Source organism: Megalobrama amblycephala, linkage group LG24 (genome assembly GCF_018812025.1).
Source record: "Megalobrama amblycephala isolate DHTTF-2021 linkage group LG24, ASM1881202v1, whole genome shotgun sequence".
Taxonomy (NCBI): Eukaryota; Metazoa; Chordata; class Actinopteri; order Cypriniformes; family Xenocyprididae; genus Megalobrama; species Megalobrama amblycephala.
The window spans coordinates 11,959,859-11,981,018 of record NC_063067.1 but is presented as its reverse complement, the minus strand read 5'-3'; the positions used below and the strand labels follow the sequence as shown (position 1 = coordinate 11,981,018).

Here is a 21,160-nt window from a genome sequence, read left to right as displayed (position 1 = left end):
AAAAAAGTTCAAACAGCTAATATAACCCTCAAAATGGATCTTTACAAAGTGTTCGTCATGCAGCATGTCTAATCGCGCAAGTATGGTATTTATTTGGATGTTTACATTTGATTCTGAATGAGTTTGAGGCTATGCTCCGTGGCTAAAGCTAACGTTACACACTGTTGGAGAGATTTATAAAGAATGAAGTTGTGTTTATGAATTATACAGACTGCAAGTGTTTAAAAATGAAAATAATGACGGCTCTTGTCTTCGTGAATACAGTAAGAAACGATGGTAACTTTAACCACATTTAACAGTACATTAGCAACATGCTAACGAAACATTTAGAAAGACAATTTACAAATATCACTAAAAATATCATGTTATCATGGACCATATCAGTTATTATTGCCCCATCTGCCATTTTTCGCTATTGTCCTTGCTTGCTTACCTGCATAACGTCTGATGATTCAGCTGTGCACAGATCCAGACATTAATACTGGCTGCCCTTGTCTAATGCCTTGAACATGGGCTGGCATATGCAAATATTGGGGGCGTACATATTAATGAACTGTTGCATCACAGTCGGTGTTATGTTGAGATTCGCCTGTTCTTCGGAGGTCTTTTAAACAAATGAGATTTATATAAGAAGGAGGAAACAATGGTGTTTGAGACTCACTGTATGTCATTTCCATGTACTGAACTCTTGTTATTCAACAATGCCAAGGTAAATTCAATTTTCAATTCTATGGCACCTTTAAATTGTTTAATTAAGGTTTATACCCTGGTTAAAATTGCTTATTTTTCTGGATTTAAACATTCTTGGAAACATTTGGGCTAATGTGAGTACACAAGTCAACAAAATATATAACACTGTTCTAGTGGTTTTTGGATATTTGAATCCAAAAATCTTACATATTGTGCCTTAATGTAAAAGTTAAACGCTGTTTGATCTGATTATCGATGATTACGTGGCGGTTCTGAATCTAAAAATCTGTGAAATTCTCGCTGATGATACTCTTAAAGTTTCAGTATGTGGCCTTTTGGCCTGCCGGTGTTTTGAACATACAACACCTCCCCCTCCCCTGCACTATAATTTGTTTAGATGTTGATTTATGAACTAATTGCCTATAATTGCTGCTTAGCACCACTATTAATCCATGATGTGTGGTTCCAGGAGCACATTAGCCTGGATTTGTATAATGAAGTAATTAGTTCAATTATAGAAGAAATAAAAGGAAAGAAAAAGGATGAGGACGAGGAAGGGGCATGTTTTTTTAGAAGAAGAGAAGCACTTAAATGATAAGAGAGACGATCCCAGTGTGTGCGAGAGATACTTTTCTTGCGTGTGAGCTCATTTCCTGCTGTATTGCTCATCTTGGTGAATTAGTTCCTTCTGTACTCCATTCCAAACCTTTCAGCGCTCTCTCCCGTGTGTTTTCATTGCCATACTCGCCCAGTCTATCCTGTCTCTCTGAGGTTGACGTTCAGACTGCATTGTCTGCAGGCATTGTCATTGTTATTAGCCTTGTGGATTGCTTCAGGGGGTATGTGCAAGCTCAGGGGAGAAGGAGCCAGGCTGGATAATTAGTTTTTCCTCAAAGCCAGACGAGCGCACCGCCACTGTCGTGGACTGGAAACAGGAAGTGCTTAGATTGTCAAGGCAACAGCAGCCAGGCTGCATTCCAGCGCAGCCTCCCCTACACACCATCAAATCACTGACAGGACAATGGCAGCGGTCTCGATGGAGGTAACAGATTGCTGTCATTATGTTCTGTCAGGTGCTTTATTGCAGAAACGTCTTTATGAGAGGCAGTGGGAACCGAAGGTGTCGGCATGTGCGGCTGTCTAACTATAGTTTAAATAGCACACTAGATGAGATAACAGCCAATAAGAAGGCACTTTGAGAAGTAGCATGGGTCATAATCAGCCATCAAAGGCACATTTAATAATGAATTTCATACTGATGAACATGGCTTCATTATTGTCCTGAACATTCATTACTCGGTCTGCGTGCGTCCTCTGGGTGACGTATCTCTGATGATGTTACAACTCTGAGGAGGGGACAGCAAAAGGCTTGATGCTCAGACCTGGATTTGGTACTGTTGCCATGGGATACATATATGCTAATAAGCAAGATGGCCACGCTCATGAGCAGTGCGCTGGCAAATCCAAGCAGAAGGCCATAAAGTAGAGGCCATGCTCTGTCTAGCAGATGGTGCTGATAAGGTGGCACTGGTTGCCTTTTCACCACCAAGTCCACATCTTTCCAGGTGAACCCTCTGCCTGTTAAGCAATCAGGGACAAGAGTTGTTATGAGTCATTGCTTTTCAGATAAGTTACAGATACTTACAGACATCTAGATTTGATATAGTTTTAGAACTGATAGTTTAGGTAGTTGATATTGTGTTTATATAAGTTATTTAAAAAAAAAAGCAATTTAATTTCTTTTAAAGGGGTTACATTAGAGGAACGTCTCGGGTTACTGTAACCCTGGTTCCCTGAATAAGGGAACGAGACACTACGTCATATGATGTAGCGTCGACAGTTCCCATGAAAGGGAATTACAATTTTCGTAATCTTTTAAAATTGATCGTAAAATGCAACTTTCATGCAACTGTGCCTTGTAGAATTAACTGTAAAAATGATTTGTGAGGGTTTTGGAATATCAGATAGCGAGGGTTGAAAATTATAAACAAATCATTGTATGCTTTTGGTTTCCAACAAAAATGTTGTTATTGCAAATTAAAAACCTTTTCTTGTGACAAAGAACACTTACTGTTAATGGAAAATAGAAATAGATTTAAATTGAATTATTAAAATGAAATATTTTAAATATTAAATAAAATAGAGAGAAATAGATTACTATTTATCATCAAATGTTATGTTTTCTTTGGCTAAAGAGAAACAGATAACACACACACACACATACTTTTATATACACTACTATTCAAAAGTTTGGGGTCAGTAGTAAGATTTTTTTTAAAGATATTAATTTTATTCAGCAAGAACACATTGACACAATTTGATCAAAAGTGACAGTAAAGACTTACATTGTTACAAAAAATATAACAAACGCTGTTCTTTTGAATTTTCTATTCATCAAAATGTATCACGGTTTCATAAAAAAATTAAGCAGTACAACTGTTTTCAACATTGATAATAAGAAATGTTTCTTGAGCAGCAAATCAGCATATTAGAATGATGTCTGAAGGATCATGTGACTTGAAGACTGGAGTAATGATGCTTAAAATGTAGCTTTGTCATCATAGGAATAAATTAAGATATAATAAAATAGAAAACTGTTATTTTAAATTGTAATAATATTTCACAATATTACTGTTTTCACTGTGTTTTTGTTCAAATAACTGTAGCCTTTCTTATGGACCTTATGCGCCAGAGAAATGTGCCATCTTTAGAATTTTGTCTTTGAACTTCTTTTTTTGCGTTAGCCCTGTATATTTCTTTGGCCTCGCTGTAAAAGAATAATTAACTGGTGAAGTGGATTTACTTATTGTAGAGTTAACAAAAGTTATCATGAGCATTGTAATGTTTAAAGCAGATGTCTTAACAAATGTTAGTAGACCGGGAAGATTTCAAAACAAACAGTTCATTCATAAATACTTAAGATCGCTGTGGAAATACAAACCGGAAGTCACAGCGCATCGCTGAAAAGGGGCAGGGCTACAGAAGGTCTATAGCTTCTTTCAAAAACATCACAAATCACTAAATATTTCCAACCGCATTAACATATAATAAATCTTTTTTTTTTTTTTTTCAATAATAATGGTGGGGCTAGAAACAGCATTTACTGAAACTAAGCAGCCACAATTGCTTGTTCTGGGATCCTCAGGTTTTTGATGTCTGAGACCCAAAACATTAACACATGACTGCCAACATTTGTTCATTAACAACACCAGTTGTGCCCTAACCAGACTTGTAACCAGAATGTTGTGGGTTCGATTCTCAATACAGGCAGGAAAAGACTGAGGTGCCCTTAAGCAAGGCACCTAACCCCCAATCGCTCCAAAGTCACTGCAGTGAATGGCTGCCCACTGCTCCGGGTGTGTGTGTCCACGGTTTGCTGTGTGTGTGTGTTCTCAACTCACTACTCCTAATGTGTGTACAGTAGGGCTGGGCGATATATCGCATGCAATTGTCACGCGCATTTCGTCAGTAAAGCCGGTTCCCTGATTACCGCTAAATCGCCATCACCTGCTTTTAAATGGAGCGGCATTTAATAGACAGAGCCGTAGATCACTGATAAGCTACGCAATATCGCGTTCATTATCGCAGATGAATCGCCTTCGATAATGAACGCGATATTGCGTAGCTTATCAGTGAACTACGGCTCTGTTTATTAAATGCCGCTCCATTTGAAAGCAGGTGATGGCGATTTAGCGGCAATCAGGGAACCGGCTTTACTGACGAAATGCGCGTGACAATCGCATGCGATATATCGCCCAGCCCTAGTGTACAGTAACTTGGATGGGTTAAATTCAGAGGACAAATTCTGAGTATGGTTTACTATAATTGGCCTTAACATGTCACTACTACATACTAATCAGTGTTCAAGAGCTTGGATCCTTCTAGACCAGAGGTGTTCAAACCTGCTCCTGGAGAGTTTAAGCGTCCAGAGTCCTGCCGGGTAGTGTCTATTATGCATAGTAAGACCTTGATTAGCTGGTTCAGGTGTGTTTAATTGGGGTTGGTTCTAAACTCTGCAGGACATTGGCCCTCCAGGAGCATTATTGGACACCCCTGTTCTCGACTAACATTATAAGAGGACCTCAGGGGAAACAATTAAACTTGTATAATATTACCTCTTTAAAATATATTTGCATAATAGCACATTTTTAATGGTTTAGAAATAGAGACCCAAGAATACCACTCAAATGATTTAAAACACATCAGTCTTTGTATAATTTGTATATCTGCTGAGGCATCTCACCCTGTTTTGCAGAGTACTGCAGCACCTTTTCATGGTCCCCATGATCATCATGATCTTCTGGTTCATGGTTCTCCAGATGGGTGGCCATTTGGCTAACAAGTTCATGGTAGCCTTCCACATATCTCTGAATAGCAAGAGTTTTGTCCTGGTTGATGTTCTTACCCACCTCTGTTAGATAAAAAGCGCATGCATTACTTCTAGTCCATTGTCTTTTCTCATATGGTTTTAAGATGAATTCACTTCATTACTTGATGACAATTATGCTGGAGGCAGCTCTAGCAGCTGTTTATTTGTGACATTCATTTCATATTTGTACAAGACACAAGCAATTCTTGCAGCACATTAAGAAATCAAACACAGAGTAATGGTCTCCATGAACGCCTTGAAATGAGATTAACTAAGTGTGCAGGGCCCAATAAATGTACCATGTATAATGAAGCAAGAACAACTGAAGAAGACACACATGCCAGAACATAAGTATGCAATTTATCCAAGGTGCTGTCGCTGAGTGGCTACTCCTCATCATAGCCCATTTACAGGCCGGCAATTAAAGCACTTGTAATTGCTGCATTGTGCATTCCCCGTACGCATCAGTTTCTATGTTTGCAGAGGAATCATTTTTATTTTCTGCAATGCACCGCTTTGACTGAAGGATGTTCTTGGGCTGTCGAGCCTGTCATTCCCCCCCCCCCCCCTTCTTCTCTGTTTATCCCTTTTTCCCTTTAACGGAGATGATGAAAGGAACAGATGGCGTGTAGTGAATCTGGTGTCAGCTCCAGCGAGCCTGCTGTCATATCGTTTGCACCTTCTCATATCCGATGCCATTCGGCTGTGGAGTCGCCTGTACGCCGGACCACAATCACTGCCAGAGGAGTGACAGGGTGCAAAGTGCGTTCCATCAGAAATGTATAAAAATAACATTATGCATTCTGCTGAGTTTCATCTTTGGGTTTGTGTAAGATGAAATACTGTGAATTAGCTTGCATCAGTGATGTGCAAAAACAAAAGAAAAGGTGATGGAAAAACTGATATTTTAAGTTCCCTTCAAACTTTATTGTTGGCAAATGAATATCATGTAAGCTGTGTTATGTAGGGGTCCTTAAAGTTGAAGTATGTAGCTTTACCATGTTAAAATTAGGGCATTCTATAGGTCAACCATGAGGTTACACCCCATTTTTATAGCATCAAATAACTAACTAAAACCAAAAACAAACACTTGAACATACGTCAGTGTCACAGAGGCCAGCTTGTAAGAGCGAGTAAACCTCACTCCTCTGGCCTCAGGAGGCACATTAGCGACTGATGTTAAAGGCTGCTGTCTTTAGCGTCCTTGCTAGTGCGCTCACCTACATGCCGGAAAAGCTCAGAGCGTTACCAGTAGAACCGGAGGGTTAGATTGGTGCCGTGAACCAGATGGGAGTGAGGTTTAGAGGACTGAGTGTAACAACTCACATGCTGTGTGAGTAAACCTCACTCCCCTGGCCTCAAGAGGTGCACTAGCGATTGACGCTAGAGGCTGCGGCCTTTAGCGTCCTTGCTAGTGCGCCCGCCTCCAATGCCTGAAACCCCGGTTTGAACTCCTCTTGGAGCGGTACTAGTACAACCGGAGGGTTACATTGGTGCCGTGACCCGGATGGGAGTGAAGTTTAGAGGGCTGAGTGTACTGACTCACGCTGTGTGAATAAACCTCACTCCCCTGGCCTCAAGAGGTGTGCTAGCGACTGACGCTAAAGGCTGTGGCCTTTAGCGTCCTTGCTAGTGCGCCCGCCTCCCATGTCTGAAATGCCGGTTTGAATCCCGCATTTGGAGCGGTGCAAGTACAACCGAGTGGAGTTACATTAGTGTAATAAGAACTACCTAAAATGACAGAAACCATCTTTGGACAAAAATTATTTGTAGTAGTTATAGGGCTGTCAATCGATTGAAAATTTTAATCTAATTAATTACATACTCTGTGATTAATTAATCTAAATTAATCGCATACATAATTTTTGCTGTGAAAGTATTAAATATTTCAATTCAAATGAATCAATGCAGGGTTTCTCCTGGGTCAAAAATAGTCTTCGCTGGTGACAGACATGGTCATCCACACAAACAGTAAAAAGTGCCCTACCCACGTGATCTGCGAGCCCGATACTGACAATAAAGTACCCGTCACTCTCACTGTAATTCTTTCTTGCCCTCTTTGCAAAAAAAAAAATAAATGGAAAAAAAAATGATTTTATAGCTTTGTAAGAGAAGATGCTTTTTTGCTAAACCTGAAGAGTATTAAAAAGTAACATTTAGAAGTTATATTAACTAATAATATAATTTTCTACCATATACAATTGAATGCACCTAGATAAAAACAACTTGCTTTGTTCTGGTTTCACCTCACTTCAGTCTAAACTAACTGATTTTATAGGTAGGCCTAATATACTACACATTGTCATTTAAATAACCTGAAAATACTGTGGATTATTAAGCCTAATTTTACTAACCACTCTTGCTAAATGGGGTAAGCACACTTATGTTCTCACTTCAGAGTTGTTTGAGTAAATGATTCATTATAGACCGTGTGGACAGATCAGTTGTTGTCATGATTCATTAAAATGAATCTGTTCAAATGAGTCATTAGGTCGCGAATTGGACATTAGCGGACGTTGACGCGTTGCGTGCGAATCGCGACTGTTATTAGGATATCGCAAAAGATTTGTCAACACAGAAAACACTTCACCACTGGATAGGATTTTCTTTTTGTTTACTGAAAGTGTGGTTTATGTCAGGTGCATGTGCAGGGCGCCTGTCAGAGAAGATGAGGTGACGTTCTTTTGAGCACTATCACACCCAACGGTTATTCAGGAAAAACATTCTCCGAATGCGCCTCGTGAAACATGGATTCGGTCTTACGAACTTTTAGCATTGTGTCAGTTGATTTAAATTATTATGTGTGAGGTAGAGAGAGTGCAAAGACGGTGCTTACTTTGAAGACAGAGAGAGCTCGAGCGCACGAGAACGGCTCCAGGTTCAAAGGTCAATACGGAATGGATTAATCTGCGTTAATTTTTTTAACGCGTTATTTTTTTCTCAGATTAATTAATCAAAATTAACGTGTTATTTTGACAGCCCTAAGTAGTTATTTTTTTTATTTGGCTTGCGTTTCATTCGATTAAATGGAGAAGGCGGGCTTATGACCTATACTGCAGCCAGACACCAGGGGGCGATGAAAATGTTTTGGCTTCACTTTTCAGGAAGTGTGCGGTGCACTTGGTTAGAGGACAGCAAAGGTAATCTAAACTATATAAAATAAATAAAAATAGAGGAAATGAGCAAGCACAATTAAATATCCAATGTCTGATCAATTCAAACAGATTTTCAAAAATACGGATAAATTAAAGAATCTCTAATTTTAATCAATAACCTTTATGGTAACAATATGTTTTGCATCTCTACTCAATGCAAAGTACTGTAGTTTAATTTAACTGTTTACTGAGTGTGGTGGTGCAGTGCATGTATGTCTGTCTGTGTTGTTGTGTGCAGCTGACCTATGGCAATGTCAGTCCTGCCGATCTGATGCAGTGCACGAGACAGCCTGTCGTAGTATATCTCCTTGCCGTGAATCTGCAGCCAGTCCTTAAGTGCTGAGCGACAGGGGGGCTTCTGGTCTAGCAATCACATAAACATGAGCAATATCAAACGTGCTCCAGACAGGCAGAGGGAAAGCAGCCAGCAATAAAAGCAACAGCTTCAGTTGTTCAGGCAATTAAACAATTCAATCATGTCCCACTACCTCGATAGATTTCATTTCTGATGAAAAAGGATTATTTCAACAATTTGTCTGGTTGAGATGTCTCTCGAGTGGACCTCTCAATGGCAGACTGATGTGTGCAGTGGAGATAAACAAATACATTTGGCTGCTCATGACCTCTTCATTTACTGCAGGATGTGTCATGTCACACATCGCACTGTTGGGTTTCATTAGCATAAAACAAATAAGTATCAATTTATTAGAGCTGATTTAAACTATTTAAAGCAGCCACGCTTGTGTCTATCATGCTTACCTATGTTTCTGCGTCGTCTTGACCGCAGTAACTGGTTCTTTTCTGCAGACAGTCGGTCCAAGTGTTGGAAGATGTTCTCTTCTGGTCGAGACATGGCAGAGATGAGCTCCACACATTCATGATATGTCAATAGCTCCACCAGACGCTCCAGCTGGTGAGGTCCAATGTCCTCTGCCACTGTGGCAGAAGAGGAAAAATAAGACACATTTCAGTATGTTGGTCCCCCCTCCCACTTATAATGTTAGTCAAGGTTATTTGCTCTAGAAAGTTGTAATTTAGATTAACATGACCATTCTTGTATATGGAAATTACCTCTTTTGTGATTGACTAATCCTTTTGTGTGTGAAATGAGTAACCACGCCTACACTTGGTTGTGAATCTGAATGGTCTTTTTCGAAATGTTAGGTGTACAGTACATAACAGGGTCCGTATTTATCAAGCTTCTCAAAGTGCCATTTTAGTCTTAAAGGTGCCCCAGAATGCCGATTTTACAAGATGTAATATAACTTATAAGTCTAAGGTGTCCCCAGAATGTGTCTGTGAAGTTTCAGCTCAAAATACCCCATATATTTTTTTATTATACCATGTTTTAACTGCCTATTTTGGGGTGGGAGGAAAAATGCGCTGATTTGTGTGTATACACCTTTAAATGCTTGTGCTCCCCGCCCCAGAGCTTGCGACTTCATTAAACATTGCATAAATACTAAATACAGAAATACAGAAGTTCACAATATAACTCTCAAAATGAATCTTTACAAACTGTTTGTGATGCAGCATATCAGATCACTTAAGTATGGCATGTATTTTGTGGATGTTTGTTAAAATTCGATTCTGAATGAGTTTGATAGTGTGCTGCACGGCTAACAGGGCTAAAACTACACACTGTTGGAGAAACTCAATAAGAATGAAGATGCTTTATGAATTATACAGACTACATGCGTTTTCGGGTTGAAAATGAAAATAACGACATGGCTCTGATCTCCGTGAATACAGTAATAAACAATGGTAACTTTAACCACATTTAACAGTACATTAGCAACATGCTAATGGAACATTTCGAAAGACAATTTACAAATATCACTAAAATATCATGATATCATGGATCATGAACAGTTATTATGGATCCATCTGCCATTTTCGCTATTGTCCTTGCTTGCATGCTTCACAGTACCTGCAGAACTTCTGATGATGTTAATACTGCCTTAGTGCCTTGCCTTGAACATGGGCTGGCATATGCAAATATTGGGGGCGTACATATTAATGCTCCCGACTGTTGCATCACAGTCGGTGTTATGTTGAGATTCACTTGTTTTTCAGTGGTCTTTTGCACAAATGAGATTTACATAAGAAGGAGGAAACAATGGTGTTTGAGACTCATGGTATGTTTTACCATGTACAAAACTCAATTATGCCAAGGAAAATTACATTTTCAATTCTATGGCACCTTTAAGTGCTGAGAATTCATGAACTTTACTCCTACTTTCAAACTTAAGCATGAAAGCAAGGTATCAAATTTCTTAAAGCTAAGAATCACTCTTACTTTCACAGTTATTTAAGACAGCTCGAGAGGTCTTTCAAGTGGTTAGGAGTTGCTAGTAGGGGCTTGTGATGGCACTGAGTAGACAGAGACGTGCGCAAATCTTTCAGGGGAGCAAGAATGTTTTTGAAATCTTTGACGACTAGCAGTTAACCCTTAAATGCATGACTGTTTCGCCAATCATTCTTACATATTCGGGTCTTTATCGACCCAGATCTATATCTAACACGGAAGGATCTCTACCTGTCGCGATAATATAAAACTCCTCTGATATTAGAGTAACAATTACAGAAGAATAAAATAAATCATATTTTGTTACCTTTTGGAGCTTGAAAGGGCTCATTTTGAGCAGATGTTTTATGCCATCACCACTGTCCTCGTCAGAGCTCATTTCCCAGTAAATTCAGCAAATAATAGGCTAGCTTTATGTTTGAGGTCACGAATATGAGCCCATTCGCGATCTCAAATGTATTCTCAAAACTATATAATTTTCAACATCTTCAAAATCAATATTTCGATCGCTAACAGCTTCACCAGATCCATCCAGTGACAGTTACAGTCATATTTGATTGCGTTCAGTACTTGTTCTGCAGTAAATCGCTGAGCCATTTCATGTTTTTCTTATTTCGTTTTCTGTCTAAATGAGTCGTCACTTCAGCATTGTGTATCAGACATTGCCACCTTGTGGAATAAAGGTGAATTGCACTTATTCTGTCATCTAAGATTCAATTATTGTTGTGCAGAAAAAATATATGTACACTCATACACACCTCGGGTCGTTAGCAACCCTATACAATTTTTACAAAAAAATGAATACAAAAATAGGCATTCTTTTATAATTTTATGATTTTTTTTTCTTGTTATATTCTTTATAATGAATTGATTGAGGAATACCAAGAAGGTTGATGTATAACTTTAAAAAATGAACAAGGAGGAGGGTAGTGAATGACGTCCCGGGTCACTAAAGACCCAAGGTATGCATTTAAGGGTTAATAAAACGGTATCCTTTGGAGAGAGGCATCATCTTTGTCAGCGCTGATTAATGTTGGGCTGAATTGTTTGACTAAGGGGCTGTTCACATATCGCTTTTGCACGTGCAAATTCGTTATTTCAAATGTAGTCATATTAGAAGTGACGAGCATACGGTGCAGCGCTCGTTTTTCCAGGCGCGCGAGATGAAAACATCTCAACTTTTCAGAATGCCGCAAGCGCACTGCAGGTCATGTGACAAGAACCAACCGATCAGCTTCGGCCTTTCCGTAACAAAACATCGAAAGCTCAGTTGAACAGCTGATCAGCTGACCTCTTGAGCTGAGGCGCTACAGCAATCTGTCACGATCATGGTCACAACCCATTAAAGAGCCACAAAACGCTGATCATAGCTGTACAGGGTTATTATTTCTCATCTCCATAAATATATCTAGTAGTAAAGCTAATGCAAGGGCTTGAAATCAATTAATTCTTTGCTGATACTTCCTCGTCATCGTGGAGAGTTCATGGTTGCACAGCAACGACAGACGTCACGGGAGCGCTCCGTAGAATAGAAAGTGCAAAAGAACAGCATTTAATTGAAATAGAAATCTTTGTAACAACGTAAATGTCTTTACTGTCACTTTCAGTCTAATTAAAGCATTCTCACTGAATAAAAGTAATTTCTTTAAAGAAAAAAAAAAAAATCCTAACTGGCCCCAAAGTTAATGATAGTGTATGCTTTAGATATGGCTAAGAGAGAGAGAATAAGAGAATGGGTAGCATATAGACCTTATTTACCAGAGAAACAAGTGCGCCGCCATCTTTATAAAATTGTCTTTGAACTTCCGTTTTGCGGTAGCTCTATGGCATCGCTGTCAAAGAATAATTAGTTGGTTAAGTGGATTTACTTGTTGTAGAGTTAATGAAAGTTATCATGAGCATTGTTATGTTTAAAGCAGATGTCTAAACAAATGTCAGTAGATCGGGAAGATTTTAAAACTAGCAGTTCATTCATAAATGTAATATCGCTGTGGAAATACAAACCGGAAGTCAAAAGACAACGAGCGCAACGCTGAAAAGGGGCGGGGCTACATAAGGTCTATAGCCTGGATGCCAGCCGAACTTAGCCCCGCCCACAACATTTTGAGGTCGGGGAGTTCGGTCTGGACTCGATCCGTAGAGGAGTAATTATGCCCGAACAGAAACTGTTCGGACCAATCACATTGTCAGGGCGATGATTGACAGATTATCACCAGAAACGTAATCATCCACGTCATCAAAGAGCGCTTGGGGAGTTTGATTGACAAGCGATCTAACCAATCAGAACGCCGCATCCACCATTTTGTCCGACAAAGCAGTCAGGAGTTAGAAGATTAACCTCGGTGGAGTTAAACTTGAAAAATTGTGCATATTGACGTCTTTCCGCGTTTGAAACAACATTCATTCTCATGTTCATTCATGTTTATTTGATGCTATAAATGGACTAGTAGGAAGAGATGATCGGTTCACGAGCCTCTTGAGCTGAGGCGCTACAGCAATCTGTCACGATCATGGTCACAACCCATTAAAGAGCCACAAAACGGTTTTTATTGTTTGAATTTTTTTAATAACTACACAGTTTGAAAGCTGGGACTTTGTTTAATATCATAAGTAACCTGCGCTGTCTCGTCTGTCGATGTGTTGTCAGTTTCCTCTTTGCTCCGCGATGTATTTTCCACTCTGTGTGGCGTGACAGCGCCACGGCTTGTCGGACAAAGCAACAGTAACTAAGGGGGACGAGTCTTTGCGAAAGGTCAATTACTTTACAACAATGATGGCTGTTGAAGAACTGAGATGTGTAGATTCCGCCATCGCGTCCGTTATAGAAGATATCGACAGCGCATTAATTTTAAAAAAGGAACAGAGGACCGCGATCAAGGCATTTGTCGATGGAAAGATGTCTTTGCCGTCCTTCCTACGGGATTCGGCAAAAGTTTGATTTATCAGCTGGCCCCGATGGTCGCTAAGAAGAGTTCCGTTGACAACTATGCGTCGCTCAACATACGTCACTTACTCTGTAGCTCTGATTGGTTGTCGGTCTATCCAATTGAGGTCTTTCCTGGATCGGTTGAAATACGCCCCCCATAATCAAAGCCCAATGGAGCAGTATCAGACTCATATTCGAACTAGAATTGAGTATGACCACGTCAGGCTAGGTAGCATACTGAGTAATGCATGGAAATTTCTGAGGCGATGTTTAATTTTTATTATTAGTTAAAAAAAATGAATGTTTTTATAATATATCTCTTTTTTTTAATTTTGTGATTGGTTGTAGTGTGATCATTATTCACACATTCGTCATTTCAAACAGCTTGATGGATTGCAACTGAATGAATTTTAATGCTTTTTATTAACACATTTGAAATGTTTAAGAACTATTTTAACTTGCCATATTAATAACATGACTTTTTTTATATGTCCTCCATTTTCTTATTAACTTTAAGCAATAGAAATTTTCCATAGTCACGAAACCATCTCTCACATCTCTCTCTCCAACACACACACATACACACGTGTGTATACATACATTGCCTGTACCATTCTAGGTGTACCTGTATCACGCTTGACAGTCTTTATGGCAGCTATTATGACGACAGCTGATACCATTGAGGAATGTATACAGCTGTGAATATCATGGGAGAGGCAGATGTGTGACATTGTGGGGAAGAGGTGTAATCAATTAATGGGGATGTGTGATAGGAGACGCATTTCCCTCTCTATAACTGTCACCTTCAGTGAATAAGCCATCATCTCATGTCAATACCGCACAGCAGGTGCATCAGTCATGCACAACTTTGTGTCTATTTGTTATTTGCATCTGCTGTAAGCCATCTCGACTCACCTGTATCATCAGCAAAACTCGGGCTGAAGAAAAGGAGGAGGAAGAAGCTGAGCACCAATACTTGCATTGTAACTGAAATCTTCGAGATGGCAGTTGCATCTGTGGGTCTGTCTTTATTTTCAAATCATCCGGAATCATGAGTCATCGTGTGTGGAATTTGAAGCTAAACAGTCTGTTCTGTTCTCTGGACAAATGGCTCTTTTTGGCCGGTTTCTGCTGAAGGAACAGCCAGTGCTGGAGGCTGCGATCACCACAGCCTGAAATAGTCAAGGTCCTCGGCAAGGACGCCTTCCATTTCTCCTTATCCTCTTTCACTTTGTTTCTTCTCCTTGAGGATTTAAATTAATAAACACCATGATTGTGAATTTAGCACAAAGCAATATTTTCAGCTAAAAGATTTGCTTGAGATGAATTTTTTATTTTTCACAGTATTTTTCTTTTTTTTTTTTTTTTTTTTTTTACAGAATGTTGTTTTTACACTCGGGCAGCCCCACGTACATCCCTGCAGCCGCCCAGTGATTAAACTCCCTCAATCACTACATATTGTAAAATTGTTGTTCATAATAGTGAGTAGAATAGTGGAACAGGGCTTGTTTCTTGCTATACCCTCCTGTTAACTTTGTGCAGTTATATCAGATTTTAGTGGAATATAGTTCTTTTGAACAATATCTGAGATCAAACGTGCATGTTGTATGCTTTAATAGGCAGTTTGCATTTAATGGGGATATTGAACTACTGAACTGTGGTGTCTGGCAAGCTGTCTGACAGGCGAAAACCAAAAATCACAGCAAATTAAGTCATTGTGTGCTTCAAACACTGCCTTGATGCAGTTCCAGCTTTTTAAAATGTGAACTTGGTTCACATCAATGCAAAATAGGAAAGCATGCACAGTGCTATTCCTCAAAATGAACATATTATTCTTAGATTTTGATTATTTCAACAGCCAAATATGGAAGTTTATTACACTGCCCTTACAACAGGTTTATATATATATATATAATATATTTGTGATTTCAAGGACCTCAAAATGTGATGATAAACCCTTAAAATTGTTTTTTTAATCAATTAAACATTTTTAATTTTTTTCCCCTTTTGTCAACAAATTTCCACAGGCCCTCTTGTGGCCATCTTGGTGTCTGGAATACTTCATTCTGATTGACCTTTCATTGCATTCAGTGATATCTCTCCATGGTCTCTACAAGTAAGCTATTAAAATAATTTAAACCCAAATCAGTTTTGCATGTCTATGTATATTTGTTTATTTTTATACAGTATTAGATTTATGCATTTAGCAGACCCTTTTATCCAAAGCGACTTACATTACACTTAAGGTATAAATTTGATCAGTTCATTCATTCCTTGGGAATCGAAGTCACACCAAGAACGATAACTATAAAGATAACTATAACGATAACTATATTAGTGTCCACCAACGAATGCAGGTTTGTCGTCTGCCGCTTTAAATGCTTTAGCTCTTTAAAGCAGGATGGATTCTGATTGGCTGTCAGTGTTTTTATCCTTCATCAGCTGGAAAAAATCTTTCTTTGTGCCGTTATCATTATAATTATGGTGTGGACTCTGCTATTCTTTCATATTTAGCAGGATTTTTAGAACTGTATTTTTATTGTTATCGTTATAGTCATCGTCTTTGGTGTGAACAGGTCTTAAAAGCCCACTGAAGTGCCTTGAAACACGCAGCATTATTCAGTGTGTTAACGTAATTTCCAATGAAACAGGAAGACAGGGCGGGACATATTGAACAGCTCCTCCCCTTTTTTAAAATAGACAATAGCGTTTCATTTATATCACAGCTCAGCCAGGGCCATTGAGCTCAGTAAAGCCACGGTTTCCTCCTAATCTCTAAGGCCACGTGTCCCCCAAAGTGTTTTTAGCCAGCTGAAACACTAGACGCTTTGTTGAAAACACCCATCTGTGAGCGCTTTAGAGCGCTTTGGCATCGCAGTGTTTTTTTCAGTTGAGACGCCATGCTATGATACGAAATATCTGTGGCACTGTTACTTGTACCTGATTTTGCAGATAATTTGTTTCAGACTAAAAATGTCGACACAATGTAGAGTACTTGATATGTATGTTCGAAGAGGACCATCAATATAAATTTCTTCATTTTGTTCCGTTCTCTGCTTGTTGATGTCGTTGTACAGCAATAATGTTTTGACAGTTGGTCGGTGTTGTATTTGCCCCACCCCTCCTCCACTCCGATTGGACGGCTGGCTAAAAAGTGACAGTGATGAGTGCAGTGTTTTACTCAAAGTTGAACATTCTTCAACTCGAGGCGACCTGTAAAAAACGCTGAGCGATCAGCACTTGAGCGTGAAAAAGCCTCGTTATGCTCCCGGCGTTTAAAAAAATGTGGCGCTCCCATTGAAAACAACTGGAAAAGTATACTAGCTGCTGGAAAAAAACACAGCCTAACCATTTCTCCTTCTAATTTCCTCCATATCACTTTAAAATCTGTGCAGAATTCAAATGAGTCCGATACGTTTTCTAATATGAGCTAACTCGTGCATATGATCCGCTCTGTGCTATAGTGTCTCTGACCGGAGCAGACTGAAACTAGACTTAATTTGCCTCAATGGAGAGCATATTTACACTGTCTGAATCGTTCCGTATCCCCTATATAGTGCACTACGTGCCATTCACCATGTAGAAAATAGTAATCAAAATCGTCAATCCATATTGGCGGAAGTGAGAGACAGTAAGTTTTGAATGCTTAAATCTTCTAAATGTGAATTTTGTCATTGTTTTGGAGCACACTACCTAACATATTCATGCTAAAAGCCAAAAAAAAACTGCAGAGTTATGTTTATACTATTTTTAACATTTAAATGGATTGGCAGGTGTTATGTAAGGTATAATGTATAGTCAGTCTGTCATTATCACAAAATAAACCCCTTCAGTGTGATGGAAGACCTCTTTGCTTTGCGTCAAGGTTTAATTTGTGATAATGACCAGCCTAACATTATCTCTTACATAACTCTCTTTAACGGCGTTAAAAGCAAAGCTATGTTCGAAAACTACCAATTAAATGAGATGTATATGATGTCTTTGTTTCAAATGAAGTTCCTTAGTGCTTTACATTTGGCTGAACATGTATTTTCAGTGCTATGTTATCTAGATATGTGTAATTAATTTGAGGCCTATAAAAGGGTTTGATCACGTCAAAACATGATTTAACATTAAAAAAAAAACACGAGTGTTTTGTTGTGCATGAGAAGCCACAGGCGTAACCTTGAGGCAAACCCCTAAATTTGCATTTATTTTTCATTTTCGACGAGCATGTCTGTCCACAAGGGGAATCAGCGAAACAGCTAAAAAAAGTTTCATTGCATTGAATGTTGATGAACTTTAAAGCCCTCTGTAGAGCTCGGGGTGTCTTGCAGTGCGCTTTCCTTGCTTCACCTCAGCTTGGCTTTGTGTGAAATCATTTCCAAGATTAACATCATCTCAACCTCACCGCATGAATGCAAAGAGCAGGTCACATATTTGGAGCACATTTGGTGGACTAATTGAAATTCATAAACCACAACATTCATACTACAAATGTCAAGGGAGCGAGTAAGGGCTTGTGTTTTATTACAGTAGTTTATTGTCAGGATTATGCAATTCACACAAACACATTTTGTAAAGTGAGTTTATTAGTGTGGGTTGAGAAAATAAAGGCTGAACCAGCATACATAAATACATCTTGGCAGGCTTTGTGAATCTTGCGCGCGTGGGTGTGTGTGTACTTAGCCCGCCTCGGCTCTCCCCACAACAGCAAATGAACAAACATGCCATGTTGTGTGGAGCTAGCACGGTTCGCTAAAGGGCAAGGTGAGGTGCGTTGCTTTACATAGATGTTTAGATATGCTGAACTTAAAAGCGTTCACTGCATAATAAGACAGCCGGGGTTTAGCATTCACGTCCAGCGTTAATCCGTGCAAGCTTGAAGCGCATGGCAAATTATACTACAACTGAAAACCAGTCAAGCATGCTTTCTAAAGCTACTTTACATGTGTTTCGCAACGTATCTGTGCTGTTATTTGTCAGTACAGGCCTTCCAAGGTTGTGGGAGATGATGAGATCTTTCCATGTCTCCTACACTTCACACCACTGAAATCTGATTGGACAACTACACAGACTCCGGTGGAATGAAGGATAGAATTCACAGAGCAGATAAAATGGACTCCGCAGCGCTTCCATACCTGTATGAAGTATGACACAACATAAGCACATTGTCAATAAATGAAACCATTCAAAACATTGTAAAAGTTCCATTTTGAAAATTTAAACTTAAAATTCTAATTCTAACTGATTATTTGTTGTGCAAGTTCAGAATGTTCCATTCTCAAGGCTGTTGTTGCAATGAGAAGCACAGAGTGTGAGAATGTACTCTGTGACTTGGCCTCTCCCTTTAGCGAGCCCAAACCTGTCTCTCCCTCCGTGCCTGTAGGTCATACAGGTATGAGGCCTGTTTGCTTTGCCAACCACAAAAAATCAGTACATTTTGACTCCCAACACACTGTAACTCAACCCTAAACCCCCACCTCCCCTGCGAACATGCTTGTTTGATTGATAGGGGGGGTTTCCAAGTGTTTTGATACCGATCTATACTGATTTTCCCTCCTACATGCACACAATCATTAGTTTTTATCGCTGAAGTTGTAATATATGTATATACATGCATATTTTAAACTTTGTTCAAAAGTACTTTTTAGTTTATTTTTAACATCATTGCAGCAAAGCAGAATGTAGAAAGACTTTAGGTCAAAAATTCAACACAATATTTACAATACAATACAAATGGCAGTTTCTTAAGGCAATGTCTATGATAAATGTTACTCACCTTGATTTTGACCACACACTCACCTTGTTCATGGTGTTAGATCCAACTTGGTGCTAAACAAACAACAAACATTATGTTTTCTGTTGAAAATAAAAAGGCCTAAACCTTTAGTTTGAAGGTCTTGAACGTTTTTAGTTGGTCCCAACGTGCGAGTGAGTCCCATCGTGATGAGCAGCAGTGTGATCCTCTTTCTCAGTTCTGACTTTATTTGCCTACCTGCTTCAGGTAGCGCTGCTACAACAGCAGCCAGCGACCAATGGGAATTAGCCTTTTTTTGTAAACCACACCCCTCTGTATCATAAATCTGAACCACACCTAGTGCCACTAACTCACTAAATTTAATGTTAACTTATAATACAATTTAAGTGCAATGCTTTAATTTACTAGATACTAATTTACCAGCACGCTACTTATCTGCTTATTTATCTCGAATACGTTTATGACAATTTGCATTCGATTTATCTGCTAAAGAATAGCTAGCATGCAGAGTTCAGGGATAATTCTTTATTATCCTTATTATCCTATTATCATTATCCTTTTAGGTTTTTATTGTCGTATTTTTAGTGTTAATTGATTGGTTTCTGCATATATATATATATATATATATATAATATATTCAATTATTTGAAATGCATTAACTTCATGCTGCATATGTAAGTTCTTTCTCAACTTTTTAACACTACCATTACCTGTGCCGACATGATAAACCACCACAGACTTTGGTCTTTATGGCTGTAACTTCCTTACACATTGTATCACAAAATCATGTTTAAAACAGCATGTTTTTTTGTTTTTTTTTACAATGAGCCGTGAGCTCAAGTCTGAACAGGAGCAGGACTGCCCCACCCCTCCTGTTGATTTCTATAGGGATTCGAAACAAGACAATGGGCATGTGGGTAGGAAGCAGCGGGGGTTTGACTGATTACAGATCTGATGGAATTCCTGAGGTCTAATTCTCACAATCACCTTGGGAATATGATTTCATTTGGTTCATTTTGAGAGCTGTGCTTATTTTGTTGTGTCACTCGTCTTGTGTAATCTGCTAAATTTGTAAGCTGATACAATGATGTGATAAAGTTAATTAGGGCAGCTTCTGGAAATTGTGTAATCAAACATATTAATGTAATAAGCCAACTTTGCGAAAGAGGATGTGGCACTCAATAGTCTGACCCATTCCACTCTATATAGTGCAGTATGACACCTTTGAGGTATTGCAGAATGTCAGTTAGTTTCCTGTTTTCGCTAAAGCTTGGCTTATGTTTAGTGTCGACACCTTCTAGAAAGAAAATAAAAGCCATTGAACTTATTTCACTTCATTAGATGTTCTGAGGCAATTTTTGTACATTATGAATCTGTATGAGGTGTCTGCAGAGCTGTCTGAGCATGCAGTGACCACCCATTCTTTCTCTTTCTGTCTCTTCTCAACCCCAGGAACTCTACACCAGAGGGGGAGGTTTGAAATCCTGTCAGATAAGATCTCTATTGCAGGTGTGTCACTCTAAGCACTGTCTCTCTGAGTGTCTCCAAGCACTTACGAGCATAATTACTTATGAGTTTAATTTGAATTTGTCCATTTATTCAGCCTTGATGCATTAAATTGATCAAAAGTGACAGTAAAGACATTTATAATCTTACAAAAGAGTTCTATTTCAAATAAATGTTCATTTGAACTTTCTAATCATCAAAGAATACTTTATAAAAATAGTGAATCCACAAAATTCTTTAGCAGCACTGTTTTCAACATTGAAAATAAGAAATGTCTTGAGCAACAAAACCAGCATAAATGATGTTTTAAAATGTATTAAAATGGAAAACCGTTCTTTTAAATGGTAATGTTTCACAATATTACTGTATTTTTGAGCAAATAAATGCAGCCTTGGTAAGCATTAGATACTTAGAGAGAAAACTTTTGAATGGTAGTGTATGTCTACATGTGACAAGCCTAAATGTT

The 21,160-nt window shown here is 38.8% G+C and overlaps 1 protein-coding gene and 1 long non-coding RNA gene across 2 annotated transcripts; both read right to left on the bottom strand.

Moving 5' to 3' along the window:
• Positions 1-1,898: 1,898 nt before the first annotated feature.
• On the bottom strand, positions 1,899-14,652 carry LOC125260466 (transmembrane and death domain protein 1-like). The gene is made up of 5 exons (XM_048178847.1): positions 14,364-14,652; positions 8,974-9,150; positions 8,458-8,577; positions 4,934-5,101; positions 1,899-2,268 (listed from the first exon to the last, which is right to left on the bottom strand). The coding sequence occupies exons 1-5, from the start codon at positions 14,428-14,430 to the stop codon at positions 1,964-1,966; spliced, it is 837 nt and encodes a 278-aa protein (XP_048034804.1). The 5' UTR covers positions 14,431-14,652; the 3' UTR covers positions 1,899-1,963.
• A 3,295-nt stretch (positions 14,653-17,947) lies between these two features.
• On the bottom strand, positions 17,948-19,493 carry LOC125260468. The gene is made up of 2 exons (XR_007183049.1): positions 19,233-19,493; positions 17,948-18,568 (listed from the first exon to the last, which is right to left on the bottom strand). It is a non-coding gene; the product is annotated as an uncharacterized LOC125260468 (long non-coding RNA).
• Between the last annotated feature and the right edge of the window lie 1,667 nt (positions 19,494-21,160).